This window comes from Phoca vitulina, unplaced genomic scaffold, assembly GCF_004348235.1.
Source record: "Phoca vitulina isolate PV1807 unplaced genomic scaffold, GSC_HSeal_1.0 scaffold119, whole genome shotgun sequence".
In the NCBI taxonomy this organism is placed as follows: Eukaryota; Metazoa; Chordata; class Mammalia; order Carnivora; family Phocidae; genus Phoca; species Phoca vitulina.
This window is the reverse complement of record NW_022589822.1, coordinates 763057-784842: the sequence shown is the minus strand read 5'-3', so window position 1 is coordinate 784842 and position 21786 is coordinate 763057. Positions and strand designations below refer to the sequence as shown.

At 40.3% G+C, this 21786-nt stretch overlaps 2 protein-coding genes and 1 pseudogene across 6 annotated transcripts in view; 1 reads left to right on the top strand and 2 right to left on the bottom strand.

Annotated features, from left to right (window-relative positions):
* F8A1 (coagulation factor VIII associated 1) overlaps positions 1 to 5548 on the top strand; it is a 92472-nt gene extending 86924 nt beyond the window's left edge. The window contains exon 5 of the mRNA XM_032398731.1: positions 5509 to 5548. The gene's annotated coding sequence lies outside the window, so the exon portion shown is untranslated. The remainder of the gene's footprint in view (positions 1 to 5508) is intronic.
* Positions 1 to 21723, bottom strand: part of F8 (coagulation factor VIII) — a 126682-nt gene extending 104959 nt beyond the window's left edge. For 2 of the 4 annotated variants that reach the window (XM_032398721.1, XM_032398723.1), the window contains exons 1-2: positions 19226 to 19575; positions 494 to 615 (exon numbers count right to left, since the gene is read on the bottom strand). In XM_032398721.1, coding sequence (XP_032254612.1) covers positions 494 to 615; positions 19226 to 19371 — 268 coding nt within the window. In that variant the 5' untranslated portion in view covers positions 19372 to 19575. Of the gene's footprint in view, positions 1 to 493; positions 616 to 19225; positions 19683 to 21650 lie in introns of those variants that run through there. The other 2 variants (XM_032398722.1, XM_032398724.1) reach the window with 2 other exon arrangements.
* On the bottom strand, positions 5341 to 7341 carry LOC116628416 (annotated as a pseudogene). The gene has a single exon (XR_004298621.1). The product of XR_004298621.1 is annotated as a 60S ribosomal protein L13a-like (transcript).
* Positions 21724 to 21786: the final 63 nt, after the last annotated feature.

The window sequence follows — 21786 nt, the reverse complement described above, 5'->3', positions numbered from 1 at the left end:
GCCATGTGCTCTACTGACTGAGCCAGCCGGGTGCTCCCAATCTCTCTTTAGAATTTGGGAGTACTTGTCACCTATAATTCTCAGCAATAATTCTAAGGTAGGAGATGTCTTATTTTGATATCCTGTTACATGCTTATTTGACATCTAAGTGGATGTATCATGCAAGCAGCCTGAACTGAAGATATAAACCTGGGAGTTACTAGCATAGGGATATCTTAAAATTGTGGGACTGGATAAGATCAGCTAGTGATCGAAGGTAAAGAAAAGATAAGACAAACCCAGGTCCAAGACCCAGAGCACTCTAACATCTAGAGAACAAGCAGAGGAGGAGAGTCCAGCAAAGAGAGAGAATATTCTGTGTCAGTGTATTTCCCCAACAGGTGGTAGTAAGGGAAGCCTGGCCTTCTACAACTGTAGCTCCAAGACTGGGGGATCCTTGCTAGGACATCAGATACTCAGTTTCATAATAAACAGTCTATATTGTTTATATTACCCATCCATGGTGGCCTGGGCTTGGCAATGTTGAAAAGGTCATCTGTAAACTCTACGAACACAGTCTTTTTGTACATGACTGATGTGTTGAATGGCAAAGATCTTGGCACCCTAGGAGAAAACCTGTGTGAAGAAAGGAAAATGTCATTCATTTTGGTGGACCTTCTTTGAACCCACTTTTCCAGAAGCTGGAAGTAAAGCTTCCATCCCACTCTCTTCTACTGTTAACAAGGCAAACTGGAAATTGTATATAACACTGCTATAGACTGAATGTTTATGTGTGCAGACAATGGGATTAGTGACCTTATAAAAGAGACCCAAGACCCCAGAGAGATCTCTCACCTCTTCTACCATATGCAATGATACAGTGGCACAATGGGAAGATGGCCGTCTGTGAACCAGACAGGGAATCTGCCAGCACTTGACCTTGGACTTCCAGGCTCCACAACCGTCAGAAATCTGTGCTATTTTGTTGGAGCAGCCTGAACAGACTAAGACAATTCCTAACATCTATCAAACCAAAACACTGTTTTCAAAAGTCATCTGATATATTAGGTGCCACATGATAAAATAAATCATAAAATCATAAATCATGGTTTGTTTCTGTCTCAATAAAGTTTGAGTACCCATACACTGCATCCTTTGCCAAAACAATAACTACAGGGTCCTTCAATTTTATCTCTAAAAGACACTGTAACTTTAATCTAATTAACTTGTATTCAAATTTTGTCTGTATGTACCTAAAATTATACTTCCCCTCTCAGGGATACCAGGAATATCACAGAGAAAATTACCTTCCAATAAACACTATGTACATTGATCTACCGGTGCCAGAAGCTGTAATTTAGAGTCAATTCTCCATTAATGCTCATTTTTGTCTCTAGTCAGATACTCCCAATTATCCATTTATTCACAGATTAGCTACTGAATCAGAAATTTTACAGTTAATTATATAAATGTTTCTAAAATGTTATACTTTGCCTCAGTTATTAAAACCCTTTTAGGTAAAGATTGGTTCCCAACCTTTTCCTCTCTCTCTACCTGACAACTTAGGTTGTCATGTTCTGGGGCCCAGTCTAGGTTGAATAATCAAAAGGATCAATGTGAAGAAGGCTGCAGGTGAATTGGTAGAAAATACAAAGTGCTTGAAGGTGGCTATTGTCACTCATTTTTGCATGCACAGAGTAGTTCTGCAGTTTTCTATATGCCATAGAGAGCCTCTCTTCCTGACTTATACTTCTGGATATCTAACTCTTACCACTTCCCAGATTTTACCAATTGGCATTGTTTCAGCAAGCCAAAGAAGTATAGGCACAAGGCATGGACATCTGGAGAATGAATGCTGCTGCCCTGGAAGGAAACTTTCATGTGTAGATCCTGGTCTCCAAACCCCAATCAGTAAAAAAAAAATTGAGCACTCACTCCCCACAGATGTATATACATCACTGATGTATAAACCATATACTACATGCCACTGTGCTGTCACAAAATATGAAAAATGAATATGGAAAAGGAGAGATTGTTAAAGATATATAATTATAGAGCAGATGTTGTTTCTTTTGTTTTGGTAACTAAATATTTTTATTTGACATCACATTTCAATCTCATATATTTGTGTAATAATTAAAAATGACCCCTCATGATGAACTTTTCACAACTGCATGCTAGTTCAACTGATCCCCCTTTCATTCTCCACTTAAAATCCAACTCTTTTTTTTTTTAAAAGATTTTATTTATTTATATGACAGAGAGAGACACAGCGAGAGAGGGAACACAAGCAAGGGGAGTGGGAGAGGGAGAAGCAGGCTTCCTGCGGAGCAGGGAGCCTGATGCGGGGCTCGATCCCAGGACCCTGGGATCACGACCTGAGCCGAAGGGAGATGCCCAATGACTGAGCCACCCAGGCACCCCTAAAATCCAACTCTTGCTTTGTTGTAACACCACAAAGGAAAGAACTGCTGGTCCTTGAGAGCAAAATGGGGATGTGTGTACATAAAACCTAGTGGGTGGGTTCTCCTTACATCATGGTTTGTATGGCAATGTTTGTTTTGGTAAATAGGATAGAAAAGGGTAAGAACAGAAAAGAGGGCCTCATTATAAAAGAAACACAAATGCATTTCAGTGCCCCAGGTAGTTTGAACTGCTGAGCCAGTAACCCAGTGCATTCTCTCTGCCTGGTTACTGACAGGTGTCAGGGTCTAGAATCTGAGGGTGGAAAGGAAGCTCAGGCACCACCCAGCCAGCCCCCTCTAGTTTCTGGCTAATGACAAGGTTCAGGGAACTTGGGTGAATGGCTGGACAGGGGCAGGAACTCAGGCTCTCCTTAGTACTTGGTGTCAAACTCATTTCCTGGTCCTCTGCATAAACTTGGGGGTCTGTGAACCGATGCTTTTTCAGTCTGACTAATGTCAGAAACAATTCAGTTTTCATGTGTAAGTTTCCTCTGCACAACATTTGTAGTCTTGGTTGTAATTCTGATGAGGGCAGTTTCCATCTGTCACTCCAAGTGAGTGCACTAGGCTTCAGTGTCAGTAGAGCTCTTTTCATGCTGTTTCTCTCTTCATCTATAGCTTACATAACAGCCTGTTTTCAAATTTAATAATTAGGTCAATGATTCTTGATTTATTTTTAAAAGATAAAACTAAAGACAGTAATAAGGCCAAGGAGAAATGGTGCAGTTCTAACATCCCAATCTGAAAGGATTTTTTTCTATATTACACAGAGGAATCTAGCATTAATAGATACTCAGAAGTAGCATTTAAGGATGAAGAGAAGAAGGTTTATGTGGTGGACACCAAGGACCCTCAACAGAGAACTTTCTCAGCTTAAATTTTTTCTCATTTTTTAAATTGTGGTAAAACACATAAAACATCAAATTTACTCTTAAACATGTTTAAGTGTATAATTCAATGGTACTAAGTATATTAATATTGTTGTACAACCATCACCACCATCTATCTCCATAACTCTTATCTTGCAAACTGAAACTCAATATCCATTAAACAATAACTTGTCATTCTCCACTCCCCTCAGCCCCTGAAACCACCATTCTGCTTTCTGTTGCTATGATTTTGACTATTCTAGGTACCTCATACAAGTGGAATTATACAGTACTTGTCTTTTTCTGACTGGCTTAATGTCCTTAAGATTGATCCACATTGTAGCAGGTGTCAGAATTTTCTTCATTTTTAAGGCTGAATAACATTCCATTGTATGAACAGATCACATGTTGTTTATCCATTCATCCATAAACAGACACTTGGGTTGCTTCCATGTTTTAGCTATTGAGAATAATGCTGCTATGAACATGGGTATACAAATATCTCTTCAAGATCCTGCTTTCAATTATTTTGAGTATATATCCAGAAATGGAATTGATGGATTATATGGTAATTTTCAAAAAGTTTTTAAGAGTCACCATCCTGTTTTTCACAGTGGCTACACCATTTTATATTCCAACCAACAGTGCAGAAGTGTTCCAATTCCTCTACATCTCACCAACACTTATTTTCTGTTTTTTGTTTGTTTGTTTGTTTGTATAATAGCCATCCTAATGGGTGAGAGATTGTATCTCTTTGTAGTTTTGATTTGTATTTCCCTAGGTGAGTTTGAGCATCTTTTCATGTGCTTATTGGCCATTTGTGTACTTTCTTTGGAGAAATGCCTATTCAAGTGTGTTTTGTCCATTTTTGAATTAGGTTGTTTGCTTTCTTATTGAGTTTTTCTTTTTAAGTTTTTTTTTAAAGTGATCTCTACACCCAACATGGGGCTTGAACTCATAACCCTGAGACCAAGAGTCGCATGCTCCTCCAACTGAGCCAGCCAGGCACCCCTTTCTTGTTGAGTTTTAAGGAGTTCTCCATATACAGGCTTCCCCTGCTATCCAAAAGTAGAATATGCCTATGAAACCTTTTGTAAGCTGAAATGGCATAAAACAAAGAAGCAACTATCATTTTGTAAAAGGCACAATCCTCTTCAGATTTTTTTAGTTAGTGAAAACAGGTACTAAAGTAGGTCTTTTGTAAAAGCAGTGTTGTAAAGCAAACTTACAGATAGTGGGGGAAACGTGTACTTTGGATATTAATCTCTTAGTATTTTAAAAAAGATTTTATTTATTTATTATATTAGAGAGAGAGAGACAGACAGAGAGCGTGAGTGGGGGAAGGCGTAGAGGAAGAGAATCTTCAAGCACACTCCCTGCTGAGCATGAAGACCGATGTGAGGCTTGATCTAATGACCCTGGGATTTTGACCTGAGCCGAAGGCAGACGCCCAACAACTGAGCCACCCAGGTGTCCCTTTATTGGTGCTTATTGAGGCTAAGTATCTGAATAGTTTCCTTGAGCAATTGTGACATATTAGGACATTCACAGCAGCAGGAGCAACCTACAGCATTTCTTTTTTATTTTTCTTTAACATAATTGATTAGTTTTGGATCACAAAATACAGGGAAAGCACAAGGGCAGTGCCTGAGACCCCTTGGCTGTACTTCCCAGGGAAGTTCCAGATGAACTACCTCTGTACAACACCAGGCTTGGCCCTCAGCATCCTCACACCCTAACAGCTGCAGAGTTTAAACACACCCCATTCACAACACAGGGCTCCCCTCCAAACATTCTCCAGATCTCTTGCCAACAGTGAAATAGTTGTTCCAACTATCAATTTCTTAGAACTCTTAGAAATGAGCAGGTCACAGGCAATTATGCCTCAAAGCTCTTAAGAGTTTTTTTTTTAACCTTTTAAGAAGGCCTTTCTTAATTAACAGCAGTGACTAAAGCCCTTTCTGTGTTCCCAGCATTCTAAGCCCCAGGCGGCGATGGAGGAAGGGCAGGCCAGGCCAAGCATGAGGAATAAACAATTTTATTGCGCTCAGACCAGGAGTCCATGCGTCTTGAGGACCTCTGTGTATTTATCAATTTTCTTCTCCACCATTCTTTTTGGCCTGTTTCTGTAGCCTCATGAGCTGCTGCTTCTTCCGGTAATGGATCTTGGCCTTCTCCTTTCTCTTCTCCTCCAGGGTGGCTGTTATGGCCTGGTACTTCCAGCCAACCTCGTGAGCCAGGCACCCGAGGTAAGCAAACTTCCGTGTAGGCTTCAGGCGCACCACCTTGAGGGCAGCAGGAACCACCATCTGCTTTTTCTTGTTGTAGGGTGGCGGGATCCCATCAAACACCTTGAGGTGGTCCAGGGCAGCCTGGCCTTGCTTGGTCTTGTGTCGCAGCATGCCTCGCACTGTCTGCCAAAAGATGCGGCTGGGTCCTTGGAAGTGGTAGGGGCCACGGAATGGGTTGGTGTTCATGCGCTTGTGGAGGAAGACCAGGTACTTCAACTGGTTTCTGTAGAAATTGCCAAAAATGTTGATGCCTTCACAGCACACAACTACAACCTTCTGGCCCAGAAGCACTTGTTTGGCCACGATGGCCGCCAGGCGGCCCAGGAGATGGCCTCAGCCATCGAGCACCAGGACCTGCCCCTCCACCATCTTCAGCAGCCGCCTGGGCTACAGCATTTCACTCCATTCCAGGGTTCCCAGGGCACCCAAGAAAGCACGTCATGGGAGCAGCTCTGCCAACCCTATGCCATGACAAATGACTTTCTGTACTGACTGAGGGCCAGGGGCTGGCGTACTGATAAGGAAGTGCTCCCAGTAAAAGGACTTGATTTACAGAGGAAGGAATGAGGATCTGCATGGACTAGTGGGCACAAGGAGGCTGTATGAGCAGGTTGTCAGAGACCCATCTCATTCATTCCTGCTATACTGGTACCTCTACTTCAGATTACATCTATGGTCATGTAGGGGATCCCTGATGACCAGCTGCTAGTGGCGGAAGAAGCCTGAGCTTTATTTACAGATGGGTCAGCTTGATATGCAGGTGCAAGTCAATGCTATTGGTTGTGAACTTTGTGTAGAAAGAGAAATGGCCCAAGGTTCAAATATATACGGATGAATGGATATCAGCAAATGGTTTGGCTGTCTAGCTGGGGGCCTAGAATTAATAGGATTGGGATATCAGGGACAAGGATATCTGGGGCAAAGACATATTAGTGAGTGGGCACAAAATAGAAAAATCTCCATATCATATGTTAATGCCACCAGGGTGCATCTAATGACTGGAAATTAACATCAGCCAACCTCTGCATGGGCCACCCCAGTGCTGGCAAAATGTGAGATAAGTGGCTATGGTGGCAGGAAGAGAATTTATGCAGCCCCAAAAGCATGGGTTCCTGCTAAGGCTAATATACCTAGTATTGTCCCTGAAAGTCCAACCTGCCAGAAGCAGAAACCAATCCTGAATGCACAATACTGCCGTCCACCGTAGAGACCAGCCAGCTGGTCAGTGGCAAGTTGACTGCATTGGACCCCTTCCCATTGTAGAAAGGATAACAGTTCATTGTGATTGAGACACATATTTAGTCTTTCCTGCCTGCAAGGCCTTGGCAAGCCCCACTGAAGGCTTACAGAGGGTTTGATGCACTAATGTGGGATTCCATATAACATCATGTCTGACCAGGGGACCCACTATACAATAAAGGAGGTGCTGGAGTGGGCCCATGACCATGGCATCCATTGGCTTTATCACATGCCACCCCATCCAGAAGCTGCCAGACAGAGTCCAGTGAAATAACTTCTTAAAGCACAACTGAAGCTCCAACTTGAAGCCGGGGCCCTGTGAGAGCTCCAAGGTGCTGTATATGCACTGATGCAAAGATGGTGGCAGCAAAAGAAGCTCAACTTACCATCACCCCACTGTGACCTTTCTGGGGAGTCTGTGCCAACCCTCCCTACAGCTGTGAGCTCCTAGTGTACAAGATTCCCACAGTGAAAATGCAAAAGTCTCACTGAATTAGAAACTAGGGGGCCACTTGGGGCTACTCATACCAAAGGGGCATGGGCCAGAAAAGGAGCCCCAAGGGCATGATTACAAGGTGGGGGGGGGTCGGGGTGCTGTCACACGCAGGGCGGGCACAAATGTGCACCAGCCAAGGGCAGCCAACCACCTGAGAGGCATGGAGCAGGCCACTGGGAGCTGAAGAAGCTGCCCCCCTCCCCATACAAGCGAGGACATGGCAGGTGAGTGGGTGGAGGTCGTGGTGAAGACAGAAATGGGATGGTTCTGGGAGCCATGGCCTGGCCGCGCTCACACCCGCACCACAGGCACCAGAAACCACCCCTCCCTTTCCGAAAGCAGCCCTTCCCCCCATAGGTCCGTCGCAGGGCAGGCCACGCCCCCTTCCCAGGGCAGGTCACAATACTACCTGGTGCCCATACCACCATGTGCACCCCTCTGTTCAGTCCATCTGTCCCACTTCCTGGCCACTTTGAGAATTATGCCCTTCTACACTCATCAACTCGTCCCTTTTTCCATTTTGTTTCCTTGGTTCTGCAGAGTCTACTCCACCCAGTTTCTCCAAAGCTTCCATCAGTTTGTTACAAAACTGAGACCCATGTCAAGAGACAGGTATTTTGACATTCGCTAGCACAGTGCTTCCACTTTAATATTTTTTACTAAAATGAAAATATAAGACACACAAAACGTTTACTAGAGCAAGAGCTTGGAATAGCCTAGAGGGAACAGGATCAAGAGCACACAGAAACACTTTTTTCTCCCTCTAAGGAAAGAGGCAAAAATCAGAGGCAAAAGAAATAAGGTTGTGGGACAGAGAAACAGAAGGCCTAGGCTCTAGTTTAGTGGGACATGGTCCACAATAGGACTCCCTATTCAAAGGGACATTCCTAAGAGCATCAGCACCTTCCAGATATGTGATTCAGTTCTGAGATGAACGTATTTAGGACCTTTTCTATTAGAGTGAATAGTTTCCACTGGTGCAGAAACATGTGATGTATGTGCCTGTGTCAGTTTCAGGGTAATCTGCACAATAAGTGACAAAATGTTCCAGGGTTCATGGGTTTTACTCCTTCCTAACTTCTGTGGGATTTTTGTTTGTGCATTTCCCTTGGGATTTGATATATAAATCTTGCCAAATATATTTGGCAACAATGTCCTTCACATGAACTGTTCTTTCACATTTTATCTAAAAAGAATCGGAAAACCTATTATATTCCCTGACCTTTGCTTAGAAGAAGTTGAGCAGCTGCAGGAACAGATAATATAAAACTGAATTTCCCCAGATGTTTATTTCAAAATTTGGCAGAGGTTGTCAGGATGTGTCCAGAGTCAGCTTATCCCGTTAATCAGTATCAAAATAATCTAGGCTATAAAATGGTATCATCAAAAAAAAATTCTATCAACTTTTTCCTGGTAAAAATACATGTGACTGCTTGCACAACAACAGAAAGCTGGATAACAAATACATCATTTTCTCCATTCAATTCAATTTTACAGTTATTCACTATACTACAGGCTGCATGCTAGAGGGAAGCTACAATACAAAATATAATGTACTAAGTACAATTATTTTAATAATTTTTAACAAGACCTACATTAATGGATAAGTGGCTAATTGTCCAGTTAGAGATCAGACTACTGACCATCTGGACCTCTGCTTTAGGGTCATTAACACTGCACAACTGCAGGCTATATAGACTGTAGAAGGAACTTGAATCCATTCCTCATACCACACACAAAAATTAATTCAGCATATCAAAGACCTAAATATAAGAGCTAATATTGTAAAACTCTTGGGAGCAAATATAGCTATAATTCTGGGTGACCCTGGATTTGGCAATAGTTTCTTAGATAAGACATCAAAAGCACAAGCAACCAAAGGAAAAAAATAGATTAAACTGGACTTCATCAAAATGAAAAACTTTGTGCTAGGACAGAATATTTAAAATGAGTACATCTGAAAATGTATCCAGAATATATACAGAATTCTCAAAACTCAAAAGTAACAAGACAAACAACCCAATTTTAAAATGGGCCAAAGCTCTGAACAGACATTTCATCAAAGGAAATATAGGAACAGCCAATTACACATGCAAAGATGCTCAGAATCTTTAGTTATCAGAGAAATGCAAATTAAACATACAGTGAGATACCACCACAGAGTCATTAAAATGACTAAACTTAAATACTGGCTGAACTTAAATACTGGCAACATCAAGTATTGCCCAGGATGTGTTGCAACTGGCACTCTCATGTGTTGCTGGTGGGAGTATAAATGGTACAACCATTCTAGAAATCTGTTGGCAGTTCTTATGGTTAAACATGCATTTCCCATATGATCCAGCAATTTCATTCCTAGATATTTAACTAAGATAAATAAAAACAGATGTCCACACAAAAGCTTGTACAGGAATGCTCACAGAAGTTTTCTTTATATTAGCCCCCAAACTGGAAACAATCCAAAGGTCCATAGGGCAGTGAATAGATATACAAATTGTGATATAGTCCCATAATGGAGCAGTAATCAGCAATACAAATAATAAAATTACTTCATGCAACAATCTGGATGAATTTCCAAATCATGATGGTAAAGATAGAAAGCCAGACACTGAAGAGTGCATACTGTATGATTCTAATGATGTAAAAGTCTTAAACAGTCAAAAATGAATCCAGAAAGCAGCTTGTTGCCAGGGGCCAGGTCAGGGTAATGAGACTCACCGGAAAGTTGCAGAAGGATTGATGTAAATGTTCTACATGTTGATTAAGGTGGCGGTGATGTAACTTGTATGCATTTGCCAAAACTTATCAAATTGCATATTAAAAATCTGTGTGTTTCATTTTATGTAAATTATACCTGTGGTAGGCAAGATTTTGCTTCTTTTCACCTTTCCCCTTTGGTGTTATGCCTATGAATATGTTATGTTACATAGTTAAAGAAACTGTGGATGGAATTAGCTGTAGCTAATCAGCTGGTCTTGAGAGAGAGAGATGATCCTGAAATATCTGGGTGGACCCAAAGTAATCATAAAGGTCTTAAAAGTGGAACAGGAAGGCAGAAAAGGTCAGAGAGATGTGGTGGAAGTTGAAGTCAGAACTATTTAAAGCATTCGAGAGACTCAATACACTCTTCCTACTTTGAAGATGAAGGGCCCTACATGGAACTTCAGAGAAGGAACTGAATTCCAGTAATGATGGCAGCCCTGTCAACAACTTGATTTTGGTCTTGTGTGACCCTGACTAGGGTGCCCAGTCGAGCCCACCTGGCTTCTGAACCACTAAAATTATAATAATAAATTGGTGTTGTTGCAAGCTGTAAAGTTGGAGATAATTTGTTACACAGCAAGAAGAAACTATTATGATACTCAAAGTTGATCCAATTATAAAGAAATAACTTGACAAGCAAATAAAAATGCAATTAAAGTTCATGCTCCTAAATGAAGCTGGTTCTTTGAAAAAATTAATGAAATTGATAAACCTCTAGCCACACTTATTAAAAAGAAAAGAGAAAGGACCCAAATAAATAAAATCACAAATGAGAGAGGAGAGATCACAACCAACACCACAGAAATACAAACAACTGTAAGAGAATATTATTGAAAACTGTATGACAATAAATCGAAAACCTAGAAGAAATAGATAAATTCCTAGAAACACATAAACTACCAAAACTGAAACAGGAAGAAATAGAAAATTGAACAGATTCATAACCAGCAAAGAAATTGAATCAATAATAAAAAATCTCCCAACAAACAAAAGTCCAGGACCAGATGGCTTCCCAGGGGAATTCTACCAAACATTTAAAGAGAGTTAATACCTATTTTTCTCAAACTATTCCAAAAAACAGAAAATGAAGGAAAACTTGCAAATTCATTCTATTACCCTGATCCCAAACCAGACAGACTCCACTAAAAAACAGAACAGGCTAATATCCTTGATGAACATGGATGCAAAAATTCTCAATAAAATACTAGCAAACCAAATCCAACAGTACATTAAAATAATCATTCACCACGATTGAGTGGGATTTATTCCTGGGTTGCAAGGGTGGTTCAATATTCGCAAATCAATCAATGTGATACACTACATTAATAAAAGAAAGGATAAGAACCATATGATCCTCTCAATAGATGCAGAAAAAGCATTTGACAAAGTACAGCATCCATTCATGATAAAAACCCTCAACAAAGTAGGTTTAGAGGGAACCAAGCACAACATAATAAAAGCCATATATGAAAAACCCACAGCTACTATTATCCTTAATGGGAAAAAACAGAGCTTTCCCGCTATGGTCAGGAAGACGACAGGGATGTCCACTCTCACCACTGTTGTTCAACATAATACTGGAAATCCTAGACACAGCAATTCGACAACACAAAGAAATAAAAGGCATCCAAATTGGCAAGGAAGAAGTCAAACTTTCACTATTTGCAGATGACATGATACTCCATGTGGAAAACCTGAAAGACTCCACCAAAAAACTGCTAGAACTGATACACAAATTCAGTAAAGTCACAGGATACACAACATACAGAAATCTGTTGCATTTCTATACACCAATAATGAAGCAGCAGAAAGATAAATTAAGGAATCAATCCCATTTACAACTGCACCAAAAATAATAAGATCCCTAGGAATAAACCTAACCAAAGAGGTGAAAGACCTGTATTCTGAAAACTGTAAAACACTGATGAGAGAAATTGAAGATGAAACAAAGAGATGTAAAAAAAAAAAAAAATTCCATGCTCATGGATTGGAAGAACAAATATTGTTAAAGTGTCTATAGCACAGAGGACATTAGAGGAAGGAAGGGAAAACCAAAGAGGGGAAATCAGAGGGGAAGACGAACCATGAGCAACTCTGGACTCCAGGAAACAATCTGAGGGTTTTAGAGGGGAGGATGGGGGGATGGGGGAGCCGGGTGATGGGTATTAAGGAGGGCACGTGTTTGTAATGAGCACTGGGTGTTATACGCAAACAATGAATCACGGAACACTACATCAAAAACTAATTATGTACTGTATGGTGACTAGCGTAACATAATAAAAAAATAAAGTAACACTATACCACTTCAAAAAAAATGTCTATAGTACCCAAAGCAATCTACAGATTTAATGCAATCCTTATGAAAATACCAACAGCATTTTTCACAGAGCTAGAACAAACAATCCTAAAATTTGTATGGAGCCACAAAAGACCCCGAATAGTCAAAGCAACCTTGAAAAAGAAAAGGTTAAAAAGGTTAGTATCCACTAGATAGAACTTATAAAACTCAACACCCAAAAATGAATCATTCAATTAAAAAATGGACAGAATACCTGAATAGACATTTCTCCAAAGAAGGCATCCAGATGGCCAACAGACACATGAAAAGATGCTCAACATCACGGATCATCAGGGAAATGCAAATCAAAACTACACTGAGATATCCCCTCACACCTGTCAGAATGGTTAAAATCAACAACACAAGAAACTGGTGTTGGTGAGGATATGGGAAAAGGGTAAACTGTTGGTGGGAATGCAAACTGGTGCAGCCACTGTGGCAAACAGTATGGAGGTTCCTCAAAAGTTAAAAATAGAACTACCCTATGACCCAGCAATTGCACTACCAGGTATGTACCCAAATACAAAAATACTAATTCAAAGGGATACATGCACCCTTATGTTTATAGCAGCATTATCTACAGTAGCCAAATTATGGAAACAGCCCAAAGTGTCATTGACTGATAAAGATGTGGTGTGTGTGTGTGTGTGTGTATATATATATAAAACAGAGCCATCAAAAAGAATGAGATCTTGCCATTTGCAGTGACATGGATGGAGCTAGAGAATATAATACTAAGTGAAGTCAGTCAGTCAGAGAAAGACAAATACCCATATGATTTCACTTATATGTGGGATTTAAGAAATTAAACAAGCAAAGGAGAGAAAAAAGAAGAGAGACAAACCACGAAACAGAATCTTAACTACATAGAACAAACTGATGGTTACCAGAGGAGAGGAGTGTGGGGGGATGTATTAAATAGGTGATGGGGATTAAGGAGGGCACTTATGGTGATGAGCATCGGGTATTGAATAGAAGTGTTGAATCACTATACTGTACACCTGAAACTAACATCACACTGTATGTTAACGAACTGGAATTTAAAGAGAAACTTTAGAAAAAGAAAAAGAAAAAAATCATGATCCTAAATGAAATCCAAGAGGATATTACAAACTACTGTAAATAATGAAAAGAAAACTTCATATCATAACCTGTGTGATACGCAAACATTGTTCTCAGAGAAAAACGTATAGCTTTAAATGCCTTCACTATTAAAAACAGAGGACAAAGGAAAAATAGCACCACTTTTCCTTTTTTTATAACATCACTTTTCCTAAGGTATTAGAAAAAATACAGCACAATAAGCCGAAAAAAAATAAGAGATCGTTGAAAAAGATAAAATCTAAAAATAAATATTAAAAAATAACTGGGGTGGGTGGTGCCTGGGTGGCGCAGTTGGTTGAGCATCCGACTCTTGGTTTCAGCTTGGGTCATGAGATCAAATCCCATGTCGGGCTCTGCGCTCAGCAGGAAACCTGCTGCAGATTCTCTCTCCCTCTCCTTCTGCTCTCAAATAAATAAATAAATCTTTAAAACAATAACTGGGAAAAACAAAGAAACTTGGAAGCTCATTGTTTGAAAAGAACATCACCAACAACAAAATAGACAAATCCCTTACAAACCTGTTTGTGGATAAAAGATAAATAGCAAAGATATAGTAATTTAAGAAAAAGAAAGGGCGGGGCGCCTGGGTGGCTCAGTCGTTAAGCGTCTGCCTTCAGCTCAGGTCATGATCCCAGGGTCCTGGGATGGAGCCCCGCATCGGGCTCCCTGCTCGGCAGGAAGCCTGCTTCTCCCCCTTCCACTCCCCCTGCTTGTGTTCCTGCTCTCGCTATCTCTCTCTCTGTGTCAAATAAATAAATAAAATCTTAAAAAAAAAAAAAAGAAAGGGCATATAATTTAGATAATGTGGCAACAGAATTGAAAAAATAAAGTGATTACCTGTACAAATATAAAATTAAAGCTGACTTCAAAAAAAGTTGAAACTTGATTTGACTAATTTTCATAGAAGAGCCAGAAGAGATGATTAAAAATATTGCAAATGTCACCTGGAGCAAATAGACTCATAAATGAGTCTTACCTTTTATTTATTTTTTAAAGATTTTATTTATTTATTTGAGAGAGAGAGAGCACGAGCAGGGGGATGAGGAGCAGAGGGAGAGGGAGAAGCAGGCTCCCTGCCGAGCAGGGAGCCCAACGTGGGGCTCGATCCCAGGACCGCGGGATCATGACCTGAGCCGAAGGCAGTTGTTCAACCGACTGAGCCACCCAGGCTCCCCTTATCTAATTATTAAACAATAGATAATTCTAATGTTATTTGAGCTATAAAAGAAAAAGATGGAGCACTCATCAATTCATTTGATAAAACCAGCAAAATTTTAATACCAAAATCTAGTAATAGTCAAAAATAAAGCTATAGATCAATCTCACATAATAAAGGCACACAGTGTTTACCTCTATAGTCCTCTGCTCTACCAGCTGAGCTGTCAAAGGGTGGTATTGTTCAAAGAAATATTCATTGTTCAAAGAAATATTAGCAATAATCAAATTATAGGAATATTAGATTGTACTCCAAGAATGTAAGCTTATTCAATATCAGGAAATCTATAAACATAAACATAATCCATTTGTCAATCAACATATTAAAAAATAAAACTTAGATGATATGAGATGTTGAAGTCATTTCTAATAAAAATTTTTATGGCAGGGCGCCTGGGTGGCTCAGTCAGTTAAGTGGCTAACTCTTGATTTCTGCTCAGGTCATGATCTCAGGGTCATGGGATCGAGCCCCATGAGCCCCATGCTGGGCTCCATGCTCAGCAGGGAGTCTGTTTCAGGATTCTCTCTCTCCCTCTGCCCCTCCTCTGGCTCATGCTCGCTCACTCTATCTCTCTAAAATAAATAAATCTTTAAAAAAAATTTATGGCAAATTGGAATAGAAGTAACAAAGACTATTTATGAAAAACAAACAGCAAATATTATTCTGAATAACAAAATATTAAGACTATTTCAAGTAAAATCATGGAGTAGACAGGAATGCTTGCTTTCATCACTAATATTTAACATTTTCTTGTATTTTCTAATAAATTCAATAAGATAAAAAAGAATAGGTTATAAACATTGGAAAAGAGCTATAATCTGTCTCATTTTGCTCATTTTAGGTAAGATTCAATACTCATAGAGACTCTAGTGTAAAATTACTAGAATTAATAACAGAATTCTGTAAGGTAGCTAGATTCAACATGAATATAAACAAACAGATAGTTTTCTTTATTCTGGTACTAAACATCAAGAAATAGAAATAAGAGAAAACATTTTATTAACAATGGCAACACATTTATAAAATGCATAGAGATAAATATAATAAATTGCTTACATTATATTAATAAAAGTTTCATAAAATTCCAATTAAAATCACAACAGGACTTGGCTCTTTTTATTTTTTTTTTTATTTTTTTTTTTTTAAAGATTTTATTTATTTATTTGAGAGAGAGAGAATGAGAGAGAGAGCATGAGAGGGGGGAGGGTCAGAGGGAGAAGCAGACTCCCCGCCGAGCAGGGAGCCCGATGCGGGACTCGATCCCGGGACTCCAGGATCATGACCTGAGCCGAAGGCAGTCGCTTAACCAACTGAGCCACCCAGGCGCCCAGGACTTGGCTCTTTTTAATTGGAAGAAAATTTAAAATTTTTATATGGAAGAATAAAATGCCTAAGAAATGCTAAGAAAGGTAGGGGTGCCTGGGTGGCTCAGTCAGTTAAGTATCTGCCTTCAGCTCAGGTCATGATCCCAGGGTCCTGGGATTAAGCCCCACACTGGGCACCCTGCTCAGCAGGGAGTCTGCTTCTCCCCCTCCCTCGGCCTTCCCCCCTTCCCTGGCTTCTGCGCACATGCTCTCTCTCTCTAATGAACAAATAAAAATCTTAAAAAAAAAAATAAATGCTAAGAAAGGTTAAAAAAAAAAAAAAAGAGCAGCGAGGACTGATTTCACTTACCAGATATCAGAAGATATAATGGACCCATTGTAATCCAATCAGTATGGTATTGGCATAGCAAGACAAAAGTAAAGTAGTTCAATGAAGAAGGATAATGTGTCCAGAAATACATAACAGTATGTATGAAAATTTTATATGATGAATGGGTTTATTCAAATCAGTAGTAAAAGGCTATTGATCTAGATGGAAATAAAACTGCACAGATCCCACTTCTATACCATATATAAAAATAATTATCAGATGAATTGATGACAAATGTAAAAAACAAAACAATAAAAATCTTGCAAGAAAATTTGGGAAATACACATACAACCTTGATACGCAGAAAACATTTTTTTTTTTTAAGATTTTATTTATTTGACAGAGAGAGACACAGCAAGAGAGGGAACACAAGCAGGGGGAGTGGGAGAGGGAGAAGCAGGCTTCCCACGGAGCAGGGAGCCTGAGGTGGGGCTCGATCCCAGGACCCTGGGAACATGACCTGAGCCGAAGGCAGACGCTTAACAACTAAGCCACCCAGGTGCCCCAGGCAGAAAACATTTTTAACCAACACTGGCCACTCTGAAGATATGAAAGAAAAGATAGATATATTTGAGTATAAATTTTTTTTTAAGTTTTAGTAAAAGTTATGAACAAGTCAGTAGACAATAGGTCTTGGGGGGAAATTGCACTATACACTAGTATGTTAATGCAGTATAACAAATAGTTAACATTTGTGATAATAAAAGGGTTTTTGTAATTAAAAAAGTAAAAGAGCCCAAAGAAAAATGGGCAAAACATATGAAAAGTCAAATCTCAAAATATAAATGCAATAGCCAACAGGCATTTGAAAAGATGTTCAACGTAAGAAATAAAAGGAATGCAATTAACGATCCAGCATCACTCTATACCTAACTAAATTGGCAAAAATTAGAACAAGATAAAACTTATTGATATGAGAACAGGGAGAAGGGCACTCGCATATGTTGATAGTAGAAATGTTTGAAGAGTTCTGGCCTTTCTGGAAATTATTCCCTTCATTCCAGTAATATCCCTCTTGAGAATCTGTCCCATAGGAATAAAAGCACCAGTATGTAATGAATGACCAAAAAGTGGAAATAATACAGAATCTTATGTAGTCATTAAAATGAATGAACTGGGGCACCTGGCTCAGTGGTTCAGTTGGTTAAGTGTCCAACTCTTGATTTAGGCTCAGGTCATGATCTCAGGGTGGGCGCTAGGCGTGGAGCCTGCTTGAGATCCTCTCTCTCTCCCTCTGCCCTCCCCTCCAGTCCCTCTCTAAAATAAAAAAATGAAATGAAGCTATGCTAACTGACTTAGAATTCTACTAGGTGCTAACGGGAGAGAAACGTGTGTGTAATATCCCATTTTTGTAAAACAAGAATGACCGAGAAAACCTTTATTTGCATATATATATATGTGTGTGTGCATGAGTATATATTATCATACTAGGGTTATTTGTTTGGGAATAGGCAAGAAGGGGGCTAATGTAGAAGGAAGATGGGGAGTCAAACAGAACAAAAAAAGACTGTAGCGTATGACATGATCACATTTAATATTTACATTGCCATTATATATGTACTGGGGTTAAATCTTTATAATACACATTTAAAGAAAACAAAACAAAATTAAATTATTTCAGCATTCAATTCAATAAGCAAAACTAGATCAGCAAAATGAACCAAAGGAAATCAGGAAGAAGGAATGAATTAATGAAAGTAAAAGCAGAAATTGATAGAAACAAAAGATGGTTCCTGACAAGATCAACAAAATTGAGAAACTTCCTAGAAACATTATTTTTAAGAGAGTGAAAGAGGACTTACATAATATAAGAATGAAAAAGGAAATATAATTACAGACACAGAACAGTTGAACATCACAAGACTAGTATGTGACTTGAGAGCAATACATTCTCAAATTCAGAAAAATCTAGACTGCTTTCTAGAAAAATATATATAACCAAATTTGACTGAAGAAGAGGCAGAAAAATCCAAATAAATTGATGATCATAGATAATATTGAAAAAATCATTTAATACTAGTCTCCCAAAATGTACTGGAACCCAAAAAAGATGAAAAGCTTCTGAACTCATGGCTAATACCATTCTTTTTTTTTTTTCCTTAAAGATTTTATTTATTTATTTGAAGAGAGAGACACAGCAAGAGAGGGAACACAAGCAGGGGGAGTGGCAGAGGGAGAAGCAGGCCTCCCGCCGAGCGGGGAGCCCGATGCGGGGCTCGATCCCAGGACCCTGGGATCATGACCTGAGCCGATGCGGGGCTCGATCCCAGGACCCTGGGATCATGACCTGAGCCGAAGGCAGACGCTTAACGACTCAGCCACCCAGGCGGCCCTGGCTAATACCATTCTTAAACCAAAACTGGGCAAAGGTATCAAAACCATACCACACCCACACAGGAGAACTACAGACTAAAGTTGTGTGTAATACTGATGGGATCTCATTGTTCTGTTTCTCTGTATGGAAGCTTGGAGGTAGGCTGAGGGAAGTTTTGTTTTCTCTCAGGCTCCTTGCCTCTTCGTTCTCCCTCTACTGTCTAGTTTCCAAAGTGGCAGCATGTGACAAAGAGAAGCAATGGACAAAACATAACAACATATCCACAAATAGTTCACATCTGTGAAAAGGACTGGCAATAAGCACCCATACCTTACCTCAATAGTGCTTTTTCAGTGCTTAACTACCATCACAACCATCCTAACCTGACATCTGCACCTTCCTCCAAACAGTCACATCCTCACAATCCTGACCGGACCCTATAGAACGTGCCTTTACCTTGTGTCCACGTGCAGCTCACTGAGCAGTTCACTTTGCATATAGTCCCAGGACAGTTCCACTGCACCCAGGTAGTATCTTCTGGTGGCACTAAAGCTGAATGGCAAAAGGCACAGAAAGAAGCAGGTAGAGAGTTCTGTTTGCATGGCTCGTATTGCTAGAAAATGTTCAACTGGAGAAACAAAAGATTAATTCTTCTCTAAAATATCTTCAGCTCCCAGGGAAAAAAAAGGTAAATTTTCTATGATTTAGTGAAAAGTCCCAAAATTTTTGCTGTGAATTTTAGGGAACTTTACCTGCTGGATGTTACAGCAGCATCAGCAGTAAGCAGTAACAGATAAGATTGCTTCCTTTTTAGCAGTGGAAAGCAGCCACAGGAAAAGAGAGGTGGAGCTAAATCTTAACCCATTCACTTTTGAGAGTACTAAGGGCACAAGAATGCTGCTTTCATCAGAACCTTTAAGGAAAAGAAGAGAGAGAGGGAGAGGTCAAGGTGAAGAGGAGCAGCAAAAGAAGCTCTGGAAGTTGTTGGAAATTCTGGAATCCACTTGCACAAACAAGAGTAACCAGTATTCTAATAGTCTCCTTGTTTCTACCCTTGCCCCTCACACAGCCACCGAGTGACTTTTTAAAACTATAAAGTAGATCGTGTCACTCCTTCACTCAGAACCCTCCACTGGCTTCTGACCTCAGAGTAAAATCCTAAGTCTTTACCATGGCCTAGAGCATCTCCCATGATCTGCATGTCCTTTTCCTTCAGACCTCTGTGGTCTCACGTCACTATGGCTACTGGCCTTCTTGCTCTTCCTTAAAAACCAAGCACACTCTTGCACTTAGACCTTAGCACTTGCTATCCCCTTTACTTGAAACATCTTTTCCCCAGATCGCCACACATTTCCACTTTCACATCTCCTTCAAGTCTTGACTCAAATCCTGCCTTCGCAATGAGCTTAAACATGAACCACCACATTTACGTTGTAAGCTCTCTACCCCCACTGGCAGTACTGATATCCCTCCTGGCTTCATTTTTCTATGTAGCACTCATAACCATTCAGCATCCATGTATTTTTTTATATTGCATTGTTGTTACCTGATGCTTCTTAACGTTGTTTGCGTTTGTCCCAGGTATAGGATAGATCTCCTTACATCAAAATGTAGCCCTGCTGAGCTCAAGCAGAGCCCCTACTCAGGTTAATGTTTATCAGGGGGAATGAGGGCCTCAAAGTATAGGAGATAATAAGAAGAAATTTGACCAGGGTTGCTATAAAAAATGTTATCACTAAGAGTCCAGTTCTGCAGAAGTATGAATGTGCCTGGGAGCAACTGGTGAGGTGTTGTCCAGCTTGGAAACAAGCAGGAAGAAGTCCCTTTCATAAACATTTGCTGAGACCTTCTCTCTGTCACCCACCAGGATGCAGAAATAATAGCTGGCATGTACTATATGTCAGGAATTGTTGTAAGTTACTTTAAGGCAGCTGCTATTCTTGTCTTCATTTTACAGGTGATGAAACTGAAGCACAGAGAGGTTAGGCAACTTGGCCAAGATCACACAGTTTGCCAAGTGGTAGCATTCCAACCCATGTAATCCGACTCCATACTCATGCTCCGAACTCCTATGCTATACTTCCATGCACTGGGTACACAGCATTGAAAAATACAAGCAACTGATGTAATTAATACTTATCACACATAAGTACCTCATAACAGTATGTTATAAGGTGAAATAAGTGCTGTGCACAAAAGGAAAGTAAGCAGGGGAAGGCAGGATATACCAGGCTGCAATTTTAAAGGAGGATGGTCATGGAAAATCTCACCGAGTAGGTTACGGTTCAGCAAAAGGAGTTTGGCTTCTCTACTGAGGACAATAGGGAGACATGGTAGGCTTCTGAGTAGAGGAGGGCTGTGATCAGAATTACCTTTTAGACCAATCTTTCTGGCCGAGGTGGAGAGAACAGACTTTAGGCGGATAAGGGTAGGAGCAGATCGACCTGTTAACTTCGGGCAAGAAATGATTGTGAGTTGGGCTAAGATGATAGCACTGGAGGGTGAGAAATGGCTGGATTCACTGTGAAGCGGTTATCTATGGGGCTTTGCTGATGAACTGGATTTGTAGCATTGAGAGAGGCGTTCAAAATTAAGACCAAAGTTTTTGGAATGGTGAACTTGCCATTAACTGGGATAGCGTGAGGGCGAGAGGAGTAGCTTAGGGGTGGGGTGGAGTGGGGAGACGTGCCCTGAAACATAGTTAAATGGCTCCAAAGGCATTCTTACTTATTGCAGTGGTTTTTTAAGTGTCCGACTTTCTCTACTGGAACAAAGTCGGGCACATAGCAAGCACTGATAAATATTTGCTCAACGTTTACATGAACTAACACCGCAAGCCAGCTTTATTTTTAAATAAAGTAATGGGTAAAAGAGTCCTTACTAGGGAACGGCATGGTGGCGGTCGCGTCTCAAGAAATCTTCTAGGTGAGAGCCTCCGTCAGAGCAGGCTCTCTGCGCACGCGCGTCTCGGCGCACCTGCTGGGCGGGGCCGCGGAGCCTTGTGACGCAGCTACGCG